Here is a 13,743-nt window from a genome sequence, read left to right on the forward strand (position 1 = left end):
TGTGCCAATCGTTACTTAGATTTCTGTGGCAGACTTGAGTTCGCTCAATTTAAGCCCAACAATTGGAGGAAAAAAAATTATCACGTGGATTCGTACTCCAAATGCAGACACCTTTTTCCATGTGAAATATTTTTCTATATACCGGTCATTCTATTTTATCTGACCGTATAATTAATTTAAAGAAAACATAATTTACAGCATCTTTAAAAAGAAAAAAAGAATAGATATAAATACGTCATGTTAACTTATTCAAAAAAGTGGAGATGCGGGGTATCGATCCCCGTACCTCTCGCATGCTAAGCGAGCGCTCTACCATCTGAGCTACATCCCCTTGTTGATAGATTTTGTTGTATATTCCTATTTGAGGGATTGTCAATTTTTATTTCATTTCTTCATTAAGCTATAAGTGATCCGTCCGTTCTCCCCCTTTAATCATAAGGTGTGGTCTGATATAGTAATGGTAACGAAGATATGCCCAGGGAAGCTCGAGCCAACCTATGTCTTAGTTGTTGTCCGAGAAAGACAACATCGGAGTAGAGTAGCATACTGAAAAACTTGTTAGAGAACTATTTCAAGTGAAATAAATAAATTTTACTGACAAATCTTCATCCTTTTTAATGAAGTTCATGTCTACTTCAACTTCTAAATAGCTTCCTTAATGAACCAATTTTAAACATATTTTCACTGGCTTTGCATCTTATCTGAATAGCCAGCAATCCTATTACTCTACAGCCTTCTTTATAAATAAGTACATATCAAATAAATTTCTTTGAGCTATTACTAATGAAACAATGGAAAATAAAAGCTAATCCCTCACTAATTTTCACCTCTTTAGCTTTGGTTCTTCTTCATTCATTTCCTATGATGCAAACAGAGTTACTTAGCTCTGAGACGCTGTTATTTTTCCAATAGAACTTTAATAATGAGAAAATGAGAGCATTGTCATTATCACAACGATACTACAAACAACTATTAAATGGCATCATGCAAAGTTAACAAAAAGGGGATCTCATGTTAGTAGGTATTCTTTCGCGCAAGCATGTGTCTCATAATTTAAGGAAATAACCAGGTTGTTGGACAATCGCTGGAGAAAACACTTGAGCATTGGCTCATTGTAGGCTTTTGCGGGTAAATATGCTATCCAAGAGAGGATGCAGTCGATGTTCTTTGGAGTCTCGATAGGTGTTTGCAATTCAAGGGAGGGAGGAGCTAGCATTTGAGTTGAGGTAGGCCCAAGGTCTATTTCTTTACATCAGTGTTCCAAAACTTTGATCTTATCTAGATAACTCTGCATTTGCTGTTGAACCTCTGGGGTGAGTCGAGCTCCGGCCAATGACTGGTATTGCTGAAATTTGAACTCATCACATTTCAATGCTGCAGCTCTACATGCCCTGATGCTACCTGGGAGGAGAAAATGTAAAAGTACTGTGTTACATTTGCTGCGACGAAGACCTATCAATGAATATAAGAATACAAGGATATGTGCCATTCAGAGACCAATGTTAAAATGACTTCAAAGAGAAAACTGCATTCCACTTAAGAACCCTTTTAACACTACAACTCACCACTTAGGTCTAGTAGGTTGAACACAACGGGGCAACTCCCTACACTCCGGACCATGGTTATTGCAGCCCAAACTCTTTGATACTCCTCCCTTGATGCTCGTATGATACAAAGTTTAGTAATGGGATTCACATACTTCACTGCACAAAATACGAACTTCTGAAACTGCACAAAATTTCCAAGAAGAGGAAAGGAGGCAAACTCCGTGCTCAAGGAAAAAAAAAATAAACTAAAACTAACCTTGAAATGAATTCGTGGATGAGGCGAGGGCGCATTCACCAAAGTTTGTCAGAATAACATCCTTGATGGCTTTGGTCAAGTTAAATTGAGTGATTATGATGGGCTCATCAACTCCAGTATCTTTATTTGGATCCAAAAAAACTTCCATCACCATATATCTATTCTTAAATCCCACCATGATCCTTTTTACCAAATGAGCAAAATTTTAATAACAGAATTTATGCCAGATTAAGTAGTGAAATGATAGAAACTACCAAGACAAATCAGCAAATAAAATAGCTTGGCTAAAGAATATGTAACTTTCTAAAATTGCCTGAGGAAAACAGACCATGTATATCATCTCCTTTTTGGATGAAACATAGGGAAGCAGGATCAGTGGCTTCCACAAACTATATATGCAATTCAATATCAAACCCATTTATGAAGGTATCAAGTGAATTCACAGATCTTAAACTGAATATGATCACGGTCAAAACACATGACATGCGAAGGCTGTACTTAGTAGTTGCTAACAGTTGCACTCCTGTTTTTAATAAACTATCTAACCTTGAGAGATCCCTTATAACTTCAAAGTTATACTTATCCAAAAAAAATAAAAAAATAAAAAGAGAGACCCCTTATAACTTCAAAGTTTTACAAACCAAGGGGACATCAGCAACAATTTGGACATCCCAAAAGGCTTTGCTTGATACAAGAGTATCTAACAATTTGAAGAGACGGGGATTTAATATGTCAATTGTTTATTTTATCTGAAAACATTATTGGATTTTATATGATCAAAGTAAGTGAAACCATTGTTAGATTTTATATGTTCAGATCTTTTGAACTTATTCCTACAGTCCTATGAAATATCATAAAAGCATTTCACATCACCCAAAAAGGGAAACTAATAGTAATAATTATCATAATCAAAATCTCTTCCTTTTTTTTGGTTCTTAATCGTGCCCACAAACGAATAGTAAGAACCCATGCTAAGAATTTGTTGAGTAACTTAAACAAAGCATGAATAACCATAAAGAAACAAGAGGGGTTGCTCTGATGGTAAGCAACCTCCACTTACAACGAAGAGGTTGTGAGTTCGAGTCTCCCAAGAGCAAGGTGGAAAGTTCTTGGAGGGAAAGATGCCAAGGGTCTATTTGGAAACAGTTTCTCTATCTCAGGGTAGGGATAAGGTCTGCGTACACACTACCCTCCCCAGACCCCACTAAGTGGGATTATACTGGGTTGTTGTTGTTGTTAAACAAACTATGAATAACCATAAAGAAATAACCTCAGAGTTTAAATTGAAGGAACAACCAAACTCATGCATCAAACAAAACAAAAATCCAAACTAAAGTAACAAACTTTGTCCCATTCACCAAAAGTTACCAGTTTCAAAAAAAAAACTGTCTCATGATCACTTTGGAGACCTACTTTCACCTTTGAAGGCATGGTCAGTATCACAGAAGAAGAAAGTCTCAACCTAGAGGCAATCTTTGAGGAGAAAGAAGTTCTAGCAGCTATACAGTCATGTTCTCCCGACAAGGCACCTGGCCCTGATGGATACACAATGACATTTTATCACAAATCATGGGATTTTATTAAGGCAGACATCATGGGAGCACTAAATCATTATCATGATCATTGTTGGATGGTGAGGTCATGCAATGCTGCAATGCTTCCTTTATTGCTCTAATCCCTAAGAAAAAAGGAGTCATGGAACTCAAAGACTACAGACCAATTAGCCTCATTGGAAGTATCTATAAAATTGTAGCAAAAATTCTAGCAGAAAGGCTCAAGTCAGTGATGGAGAAGCTAGTATCAAATCAACAAAATGCATTCATAAAGAATAGGCAAATCACTGATGCCTCTTTGATTGCTAATGAAGTCATGGACTGGCAACTAAAGAGGGGAGGATCGGGCATTCTATGTAAGTTGGACATAGAGAAAGCCTTTGATCAATTAAATTGGGTTTATCTTATCTCAATACTCAGACAGATGGGGTTTGGCAGCATGTGGATCAAATTTAATACCTCCACGGTCAAGTATTCGGTCCTAGTCAACAGAAGTCCAGTTGGTTTCTTCTCACCACAAAGAGGTTTGAGGCAGGGAGATCCCCTTTCGGCCAAACGACTACAATGGATAAGAGGATTTGATGTGGGAGTTCAGAGCAATATCAACATCTCTCATCTGCTATATGCTGATGACACTCTGATTTTCTATGGTGCAGATAGAGATCAGGTGCTTCATCTAAATCTAACTCTTCTTCTTTTTGAAGCACTTTCAGGTTTACATATCAATATGCTCAAGAGTGTGATCTATCCTGTCAATGAAGTTCATAATTTGGAGGAGCTAGCAGGAATTCTGGGTTGTAATATTGGCACACTTCCTACCACATACCTGGGCCTACCATTGAGAGCAAAGCACAACTCTTCAACAATATGGAAGAGGGTCAATGAGAAATTTGAGAGAAGATTAGCCTCGTGGTAGATGCAATACCTTTCTATGGGTGGTAGACTCACATTAATCAATAGTGTCCTAGACAGCATTCCCACATACTACATGTCACTACATCATATGCCCAGCAAAGTGTTAAATCAGTTGGACAGGATAAGGAAAAATTTCCTTTGGGAAGGGAATAGCATAGTTTCACTTGGTGAAGTGGAAAAAGGTCATTCTCCCAAAATACCAAGGAGGATTGGGAATCAAGGACCTGGCAATTCACAACAAATGCCTACTGATGAAGTGGCTTTGGAGGTAAGGCTGTATTGTGGTCCGGGCCCAGCTCAGGACCGGCCTAGGCCCGCAGCCCATATGGGCTTTGGGCTAAACGGGTTGGCTTGTATGGTCTGGGCCCAAGCGGTCTTAGGAGCCCACTGTGGGCCGATCCTAAGGTTGTTATGCGGTCTGGGCCGGGCCTAAATGGGCCGGGCCAACGGGCCTAAGTGTTACGGGCTATTTTTTTTTTTGAATTTTTTTTATCTAAGGCAATTTCTTGTAAATTATATTATATAATTGTGAATTAAATCTTCTAATTCAAATTTAAACACAAAAAAATTGTAAAGAAATATTCAAGGGAATGCCTTATAATTGCAACATTAACAAAAAATTGCAATATCTTTCTTAGTCTTCCTCCCCAATGGAATGAGCGCAACAAGGTGCTAATACCACCATTAAAAGGAAAAAAAACTAATGAAGATGTGCCAAAATACAAGTTACATAATAGTCTACATATTATCTCTAACAAATTTCATAAATCCTTCAAGGTTCGGAGGAATTTCCGTTGGTGGTGGCGGAAAAGAAGCTTGTTCATCACCGCTTCCGGGCGAAGCAGCATCCTCCGCAAGTTCTGCTAGCATTTCTTCATAAGCTTCGTCTATCTCCGGTTGTGATTCAGCAAGTCAAAAATTTCTTCTTTCCGGACGGATCCAATCTCTGAAAAGTACTGATTTTTCCAAGCTCTCTCTCATAGACGCTCTATGATCACCGATTTGAAGTCTCGCTTGACTGAAAGGACTGGATAGTGTTCGGATTCTCTGATTCAAGTCCCTGCGACAAATCAACTTGAAGCTCATTTAGTTGTAAACTATCACCAATATTATCACCTTGAGAACCCCTGAACCCCGTCCAAGAACTAAGTGCTTTAAGGCCCGCAGTTCTTTTAGATGATTGCGAACTAGGAGTTGGAACATTTGGTCTAGCATGATCTAAGACAAGTTGATAAGCATTATAAATTGTTTGAGCATTTATTTTAATTGAGGCTTTTGCATCTGCAAGTGTAGCAAATTCCTCATCTGAAAGTGATAAAGCCTTATAAATATTTGTATACCAAAAGTGAGGACCTCCTAATTTCATGGTAGGATTTAACATGGCAGCAACACCATAAATAGGGAGATAGGAAAAAATATTTTTTAAACTTATCTTTCATAGAATCAATAGCAAGTTGATAAATTACCCCACCCTCTGAAAATTGAGTAAACAAATTTGCAAGTTCTTCAATATAAACTAAACAGTTAGAAATAGTAGGACAATATTGCCCAGATAATTCATTTGTAGCAACATGAAATTGTTCTAAAAATTCTACAAGAATTTTAACATTAGTCCAATCCTGATTTGTAAGGCGCTCATCATCATCATCACCACCACCAACACGAGCATTAAACGTTGCGTTTCTATATTCACAACAACTAAACTTTCATACATGTAATTTCATCTAGTCGGACAAGGTTTAGGAACCTTTCTTTCTCTAAGGCCAAATTCATCTCATTTTTTAAAATATTCTCTAAGTCTACTTCTACGGTTTGAATAAAAAAGCCAATTAAGAGCCATTTTAACCTTTTCAAATTCAACATTTAAAATTTCCATACCATCACCGACGATTAAATGGTAAATATGACAAATACATCTAACATGTAAAATATTACTAGATGCAGGATTTAGTGTAGTTGTAAGCAAGCCTATAGCATTAGTATTACTAGAAGCATTATCCATTGAAACTGACATTATTTTATCTCTAATGTAAAAATATCTACAACTGTATTAGCAATAAACTTACCTGTGTGACGTGAATTAATTATTCTATAAACAATAATGCGCTTTTGCATTATCAATTCCCCATCAATCCAATGAGTGGTAACAGTAAAATAATCACAGTTATTACCACTTCTACCAATATCAGTAGTAATAGCAACGTGACAATTTATATGACTAAATAAATAGCGCAAATATTGTTCATATTCATGTTTATATTTATAAATATCGCTCTTTACGATTGTGCGAGGCCATCCTTTATAAGTAGGATTAAAAACTCTTCTAATATAATGCACAAAGTGAGGGTTAGATGGAAAACTATAGGGTAAGCACATAACAATAATCATTTTTGTCAATTCTTCACGATCTTTATTTGGATCGTAATATAAAATGTCACCGGTAAAAGTGTTAATTTCCGGTTGAACTAGATTTGACCTGGTACCAGGGTTAGCCTGAGTACCTACACTTGTCCCCTCTTGCGCAGCTTTCATTTGAAGAAATCTAGCTTTATCTTTAGGGTGTGTCTTTATGTGTCTAGTCAAACTACTCGTACGCTACGGTCTCCAGTAAATTTATGAGCCATCAAAGTCCCACAAGTTTTACACTTAGCCTTACTTTGATCTCTTAGTTGAATAAAAAAGTGCCAAACAAGAGATGTTTCGCACCGTCTTGAAGGTTGTCTATTAAAAGTAGAGGTTACTACAGGAGGGTCAGGCGGGGCATCATTTGAATTATTATCAGTTGGGTTAACAACAGGACTAGTAGGTGTATCATCTAAATTCGGTTGCGTTTCATCTAAATCATCATTTTCCTCATCATTTTCATCGATAGTTGGATTACCATAAAGAGCATTCATATATTCATCATTTAATTGTTGACCTGATGCAATATCATGATAAAATTGACTATCACTAAATTGAAAACAAGGGTTATCACTATCAAGAATAACAGGTGGAGGAGGACGGGTAACAGGTCGGGTAGCGGAGCCGGGGGAGGAGTAGTAGCTTGGCCACTAGATTCACCAATTTTAGATTTTCCCTTACCACCAAACATTTTTTTCAAAGAAAAGGCCATATTAATTATAATTATACAAACTAAACTATAATATTAAAACTTAAGAGTTGGAACGAGTTTACCGAATTGACGAACAACTTCTTGAAAATTGTATATCGTTGAAGACTCAACTTCAATTCACCAACTTCACAAGATTTCACAAATTGCAATAATAAAGTAAGCAATTATAGAAGAAAATTAGAGAGAGATTGATAATTTTGTGAGTAAAAATGAAAGAATGAGAGAGTATTTATAGTTGAGAATATGGAAAAAGTGTAATTATAAAAAGTTTGGGGGACAAATGGCTATTTTTTAAAAAGCCAAACGGCTAAATTGACAGGCCAACAGCTAATTTTTAAACTTTCAACCGTTGGCCAATTTTAAAAAAAAATGTTGGGCCCATTAGGCCTGGTTGAACCGGCCCAGGCCCGCCAGCCGGTCCCGGGCTAAACAGTCCCGGGCTCGCGGTCTCCCGTCTCTCCATGTTGGACCGGCCCACAGTGGGCTCCTAGGAACGCTTGGGCTCGGACCATACGGGCCAGCCCGTTTAGCACAAAGCCCATGTGGGCTCGTGGGCCTGGGCCGGTCCCAAGCTGGGCCCGGACTACAATACAGCCTTAGTCGGTCCAGCATGGAGAGACCGCGAGCTCGGGACCGTTTAGCCCGGGACCGGCTGGCGGGCCTGGGCCGGTTCAACCGGGCCTAACGAAATTTTTTTAAAAAAAAATTGGCCAATGGTTGGAAGTTTAAAAACTAGCCGTTGGCCTGCCAATTTAGCCGTTTGGCTACTCGTTCCAACTCTTAAGTTTTAATATTATAGTTTTGTTTGTTTTAGTTTGTATAATTATAATTAATATGGCCTTTTCTTTGAAAAAAATGTTTGGTGGTAAGGGAAAATCTAAAATTGGTGAATCTAGTGGCCAAGCTTCTACTCCTCCCCCGGCTCCCGACCCAGACCTGTTACCCATCCTCCTCCACCTGTTATTCTTGATAGTGATAACTCTTGTTTCCAATTTACCAAAAGTCAATTTTACCATGATATTGCACCAGGTTAACAATTAAATGATGAATATATGAATGCTCTTTATGGTAATCCAACTATCGATGAAAATGATGATTTAGATGAAACGCAACCGGATTTAGATGATTCACCTACTAGTCCTGATGTTAACCCAACTGATAATAATCCAAATTATGCCCCGCCTGACCCTCCTGTAGCAACCCCTACTTTTAATAGACAACCTTCTAGACGGTGCGAAACAACTCTTGTTTGGCACTTTTTTATTCAACTAAGAGATCAAAATAAGGCTAAGTGTAAAACTTGTGGGACTTTGATGGCTCATAAATTTACTAGAGACCGTAGTGGTACGGGTAGTTTGACTAGACACATAAAGACACACCCTAAAGATAAAGCTAGATTTCTTCAAATAAAAGCTGCGCAAGAGGGGACAAGTGTAGGTACCCGGGTTAACCCTAGTACCGGGTCAAATCTAGTTCAACCGGAAATTAACACTTTTACCGGTGACATTTTATATTACGATCCAAATAAAGATCGTGAAGAATTGACAAAAATGGTTATTGTTATGTGCTTACCCTATAGTTTTCCATCTAACCCTCACTTTGTGCATTATATTAGAAGAGTTTTTAATCCTACTTATAAAGGATGGCCTCGCACAATCATAAAGAGCGATATTTATAAATATAAACATGAATATGAACAATATTTGCGCTATTTATTTAGTCATATAAATTGTCACGTTGCTATTACTACTGATATTGGTAGAAGTGGTAATAACTGTGATTATTTTACTGTTACCACTCATTGGATTGATGGGGAATGGATAATGCAAAAGCGCATTATTGTTTATAGAATAATTAATTCATGTCACACAGGTAAGTTTATTGCTAATACAGTTGCAGATATTTGTAGATATTTTTGCATTAGAGATAAAATAATGTCAGTTTCAATGGATAATGCTTCTAGTAACACTAATGCTATAGGCTTGCTTACAACTACACTAAATCCTGCATTTAGTAATATTTTCCATGTTAGATGTATTTGTCATATTTATCAATCGTCGGAGATGGTATGAAAATTTTAAATGTTGAAATTGAAAAGGTTAAAATGGCTCTTAATTGGTTTTTTTATACCGTAGAAGTAGACTTAGAGAATATTTTAAAAAATGAGATGAATTTGGCCTTAGAGAAAAAAAAGGTTCCTAAACCTTGTCCGACTAGATGGAATTACATGTATGAAAGTTTAGTTTTTGCATATGAATATAGAAACCCAATAAATGCAATGTTTAATGCTTGTGTTGGTAGTGGTGATGATGATGAGCACCTTACAAATCAGGATTGGACTAATGTTAAAATTCTTGTAGAATTTTTAGAACAATTTCATGTTGCTACAAATGAATTATCTGGGCAATATTATCGTACTATTTCTAACTGTTTAGTTTATATTGCAGAACTTGCAAATTTGTTTAATCAATTTTCAGAGGGTGGGGTAATTTATCAACTTGCTATTGATTCTATGAAAGATAAGTTTAAAAAATATTTTTCCCTATCCCCCCTATTTATGGTGTTGCTGTCATGTTAAATCCTATCATGAAATTAGGAGGTCCTCACTTTTGGTATACAAATATTTATAAGACTTTATCACTTTCAGATGAGGAATTTGCTATACCTGCAGATGCAAAAACCTCAATTAAAATAAATGCTCAAACAATTTATAATGCTTATCAACCTGCCTTAGATCATGCTAGACCAAATGTTCCAACCCCTACTCCGTCTGGTTCGCAATCATCTAAAAGAACTGCGGGCCTAAAAATACTTGGTTCTTGGACGGGGTTCAGGGGTTCTCAAGGTGATAATATTGGTGATAGTTCACAACTAAATGAGCTTTAAGTTTATTTGTCGCAGGGACTTGAATCAGAGAATCCCGAAGGCTCCTTTTTAATGTTTTGGAATAGTGGAAGGACAAAGAAAAATACTATCCGGTTCTTTCAAGGATGGCTTGAGATAATTTAAGTATTCAAGCTTGAACAGTGGTATCGGAGAGCGCTTTCAGTCAAGCAAGACTTCAAATCGGTGATCATAAAGTGTCTATGAGGGAGAGCTTGGAAAAATTAGTACTCTTCAGAAATTGGATCCGTTCGGAAAGAAGAAATTTTGGACTTGCTGAATCACAACCGGAGATAGACAACGCTTATGAAGAAATGCTAGCGGAACTTGCGGAGTATGCCGCTTCGCCCGAAAGCGGTGATGAACAAGCTTCTTTTCCGCCACCACCAATGGAAATTCCTCCGAACCTTGAAGGATTTATGAAATTTGTTAGAGATAATACGTAGACTAAAATGTAACTTGTATTTTGGCACATCTTCATTAGTTTTTTTTCCTTTTAATGGTGGTATTAGCACCTTGTTGTGCTCATTCCACTGGGGGGAGGAAGATTAAGAAAGATATTGTCATTTTTTGTTAATGTCGTAATAATAAAAATTATAAGGCATTCCCTTGAATATTTTTTTACAATTTTTTTGTGTCTAAATTTGAATTAAAAGATTTAAGTCACAATGATATAATATAATTTACAAGAAATTGCCTTAGATAAAAAAAAATTAAAAAAAAAAATAGCCCGGAACACAACCCGTTTAGGCCCGTGGGCCCGATCCATGTGGGCTTAGGCCAGAGCCCGGGCCCGTTTAGCCCGTTTAGGCCTGGACCACATAACAGCCTTATTTGGAGGTACACACAAGAGGAGCAACCTTTGTGAAAGATGGTGGTCAATGCTAAGCACGGAACTCAAGGCAATTGGTGTACTAAACTCACAAGAGCACCCCATGGGGTGGGAGTGTGGAAGTGCATACGCATATTGTGGGAAGAATTCTCTGAACACCACCATCTTATATTTGGGAATGGACAACAAATCAAATTTTGGAAGGATAAATGGTTTGGGAATTCAGCCCTAAGGACTGACTTTCCTAACCTGTTTCAGATTGCACGTGATCCCGACTCTACAATCATTCAAAATAAGGATGGCCTCATTTGGAATGTTACTCTAAGAAGGAATTTGCAGGACTAGGAGGTTTCTGATTATGTTCGACTGCTAGAGGTACTACATGATGTCACGCTAAATGAGCACATCACATATATGTTCAGATGGGGAGGAGCAAGTGATGGTAGGTATTCTGTGAAGGCAGGGTACAGGCTAATAATGGCTAGAAATGGAATTACTGATCTTTGGCCATGGAAATTAATATGGAGAACCAGACTACTACCCAAGGTCATCTGCTTCAGCTGGACTGCACTTTATGAGGCATGTTTGACTCAGGAGAACCTTGTTAAAAGGAACTTCCAGTTAGTTAATAGATGCTACATGTGTCAAAGGGATGCAAAAACCAACAACTACCTATTCCTACATTGTAGAGTTGCAGCAGATAGGAGCATGTTTTGCTCTGTTTTTGGTATTAGCTGGGTTATGCCTCACAACATGAAGGAGGCATTTCAGAGCTGGGGCAGCTGGAAAGTTGATAAGATCATCAAGAATATTTGGAAAATGATACCTGCTTGTATTTGTTGGAGCATATGGAATGAAAGAAATAGAAGATGCTTTGATGGACTTTCAACTCCTAACCACACCCTAAAAGCTAAATGTCTTTTGTTTCTATTTAGCTAGGCAAATATTTCCCCCGTAGATTCCCCCGAAACATTTGTGAATTTTGTTAGCTCTTTGTATCTAAGTTAGCATATATGTAGTAAGCTAACAGGTGGTCTTTTTTTGCTTTTTGAAGCTTCTATGCTTCTGCTTCTTGTAATATTTTGCATCTTCTTGATGACATCAATGAAGCCAATTATTTCATCCAAAAAAAAAAATAATTGTCCCATTCACCAAAGCACACAGGTTCAATCATGTAATACATCTGTTTAACTACAAACATAATACCGTTTTCAAAACGGTACCCAAGATCCAACATTATCAATTCGAAAAGAAAACTCAAATGGTAAATTCATAACGTCAAATTTGATTATGCTATCTACAGCATTTCCTCTCTTCATAAAGCTAGGATTTCTGATTCTTTTCACTGTACAAGGGTGAGATCTTTTTCTTAGAAAGGACCTAAATGATTGGGAAGTACAAAGAATATGTGATTAATTAACTTTTCTGTGACATCTCCTTGGATCATCAGAAACCAGATTCTATTTTATGGAGAGAGAAAAAAGTCATTCAAATGGCCTTTTTCTCTGTGAAATAGCTATAATTTGGCATAATAATGCCCCTTTGAAAGTTTACTATTTCACATAAAATGGGACAAAAGGAGTAATAACTATGGTAATGTAGAGCAAAATATGAACTTTCAACAATATTATCACAAAAATACATCATTCAATTTACAAGCGTCCTCAAATAAGGACCCTATTCTTATGGCAATTCAAGCTACATAAATAATCCTAACAAGCTAAAATTGCAGTATTGGAAGTTGAAAAATAAGTAAACACAAGTCATGAACCTTTTCACATTCCATTTTCCGAATATACTCAATCATACAAAATTAAAAAATCTGTATTCAAGCTCATTCAAGTGCAAAAATTTAGCCCCAACACATTTTAATAATTTCTGAAATTTAAAGCCAAAATTGTTTCTATTTTATTTTTTCGAAATTTTTTTAATGTGCAGACTGCAGACTCAAAAAGGCCACAGAGTGGAAGTTTGGAATAAAGCCAAATTTTTTCAAGGAAGACTAAATAATTTTCACCACTGCTTTTAATTTAACAGAAAATTAAGTATGTAAAAAACAATTATTGCTGGAACTTGAGCAACTTACTGAAATTTGGTGGTGGAAGACACAGGGGAGACGGCGAAGGCAGCAGAGTCACGGCGGTTAAGGTTCGCCGGTGACGGCGACGGCGACGGCGATGGTGACGGCGGAGTTTGGCGGAGGGGCAGCAAAGGAGGATTTTGGTTTATTGACGGGGAGAGAAGGATTTTTTAAAAGGTAAAAGGTTAAGGAAAAAATACTTTCCTTTTTCTTTTGGTCTGTTTGCTCAATTTTTTTCTTGCGCATGAAAAACAATTTTAATCGATTTAAATATACTTTCAAGACAGTCAAATCTATATATATATATATATATATATATATATATATATATATATATATATATATATATATATATAAGCAGGGGAATGGAATGCTGATGTGGCACTCTCATATCCCAGCAAATATATTTATCTAATTTCTCATATTTTCAAAATTTTCCTACTCACTTTAACTCAACAAATCAATTATTAAAAAATTAGGCTCAATTACAGCCCCTAATAAGGAGGAAACAGATAAAGCGGCGGTTTCAAAATTCTCTTCATACCGTTTCAAGCACAAAATC

At 36.9% G+C, this 13,743-nt stretch overlaps 1 protein-coding gene and 1 non-coding gene across 2 annotated transcripts; both read right to left on the reverse strand.

Annotated features, from left to right (window-relative positions):
- Window positions 1-258: 258 nt before the first annotated feature.
- Window positions 259-331, reverse strand: TRNAA-AGC (transfer RNA alanine (anticodon AGC)). Its single transcript has one exon. It is a non-coding gene; the product is annotated as a tRNA-Ala (tRNA).
- A 566-nt stretch (window positions 332-897) lies between these two features.
- On the reverse strand, window positions 898-13,425 carry LOC104216398 (probable ribonuclease P/MRP protein subunit POP5). Its single transcript, XM_070162906.1, has 4 exons — window positions 13,188-13,425; window positions 1,804-1,985; window positions 1,566-1,703; window positions 898-1,401 (listed from the first exon to the last, which is right to left on the reverse strand). The coding sequence occupies exons 2-4, from the start codon at window positions 1,979-1,981 to the stop codon at window positions 1,253-1,255; spliced, it is 465 nt and encodes a 154-aa protein (XP_070019007.1). The 5' UTR covers window positions 1,982-1,985; window positions 13,188-13,425; the 3' UTR covers window positions 898-1,252.
- Window positions 13,426-13,743: the final 318 nt, after the last annotated feature.

The sequence above is a fragment of the Nicotiana sylvestris genome, chromosome 11 (assembly GCF_000393655.2).
Source record: "Nicotiana sylvestris chromosome 11, ASM39365v2, whole genome shotgun sequence".
Classification (NCBI taxonomy): domain Eukaryota; kingdom Viridiplantae; phylum Streptophyta; class Magnoliopsida; order Solanales; family Solanaceae; genus Nicotiana; species Nicotiana sylvestris.

Bases quoted from the DNA above. Each gene is read 5' to 3' on its own strand.
- LOC104216398 (XM_070162906.1), bottom strand. From the start codon at position 1,981: ATGGTGGGATTTAAGAATAGATATATGGTGATGGAAGTTTTTTTGGAT. The intron at 1,704-1,803 runs GTTAGTTTTAGT...TATTTTGTGCAG, and splicing joins ATCCACGAATTCATTTCAAG to TGAAGTATGTGAATCCCATT. The intron at 1,402-1,565 runs GTGAGTTGTAGT...TTCTCCTCCCAG, and splicing joins CAACCTACTAGACCTAAGTG to GTAGCATCAGGGCATGTAGA.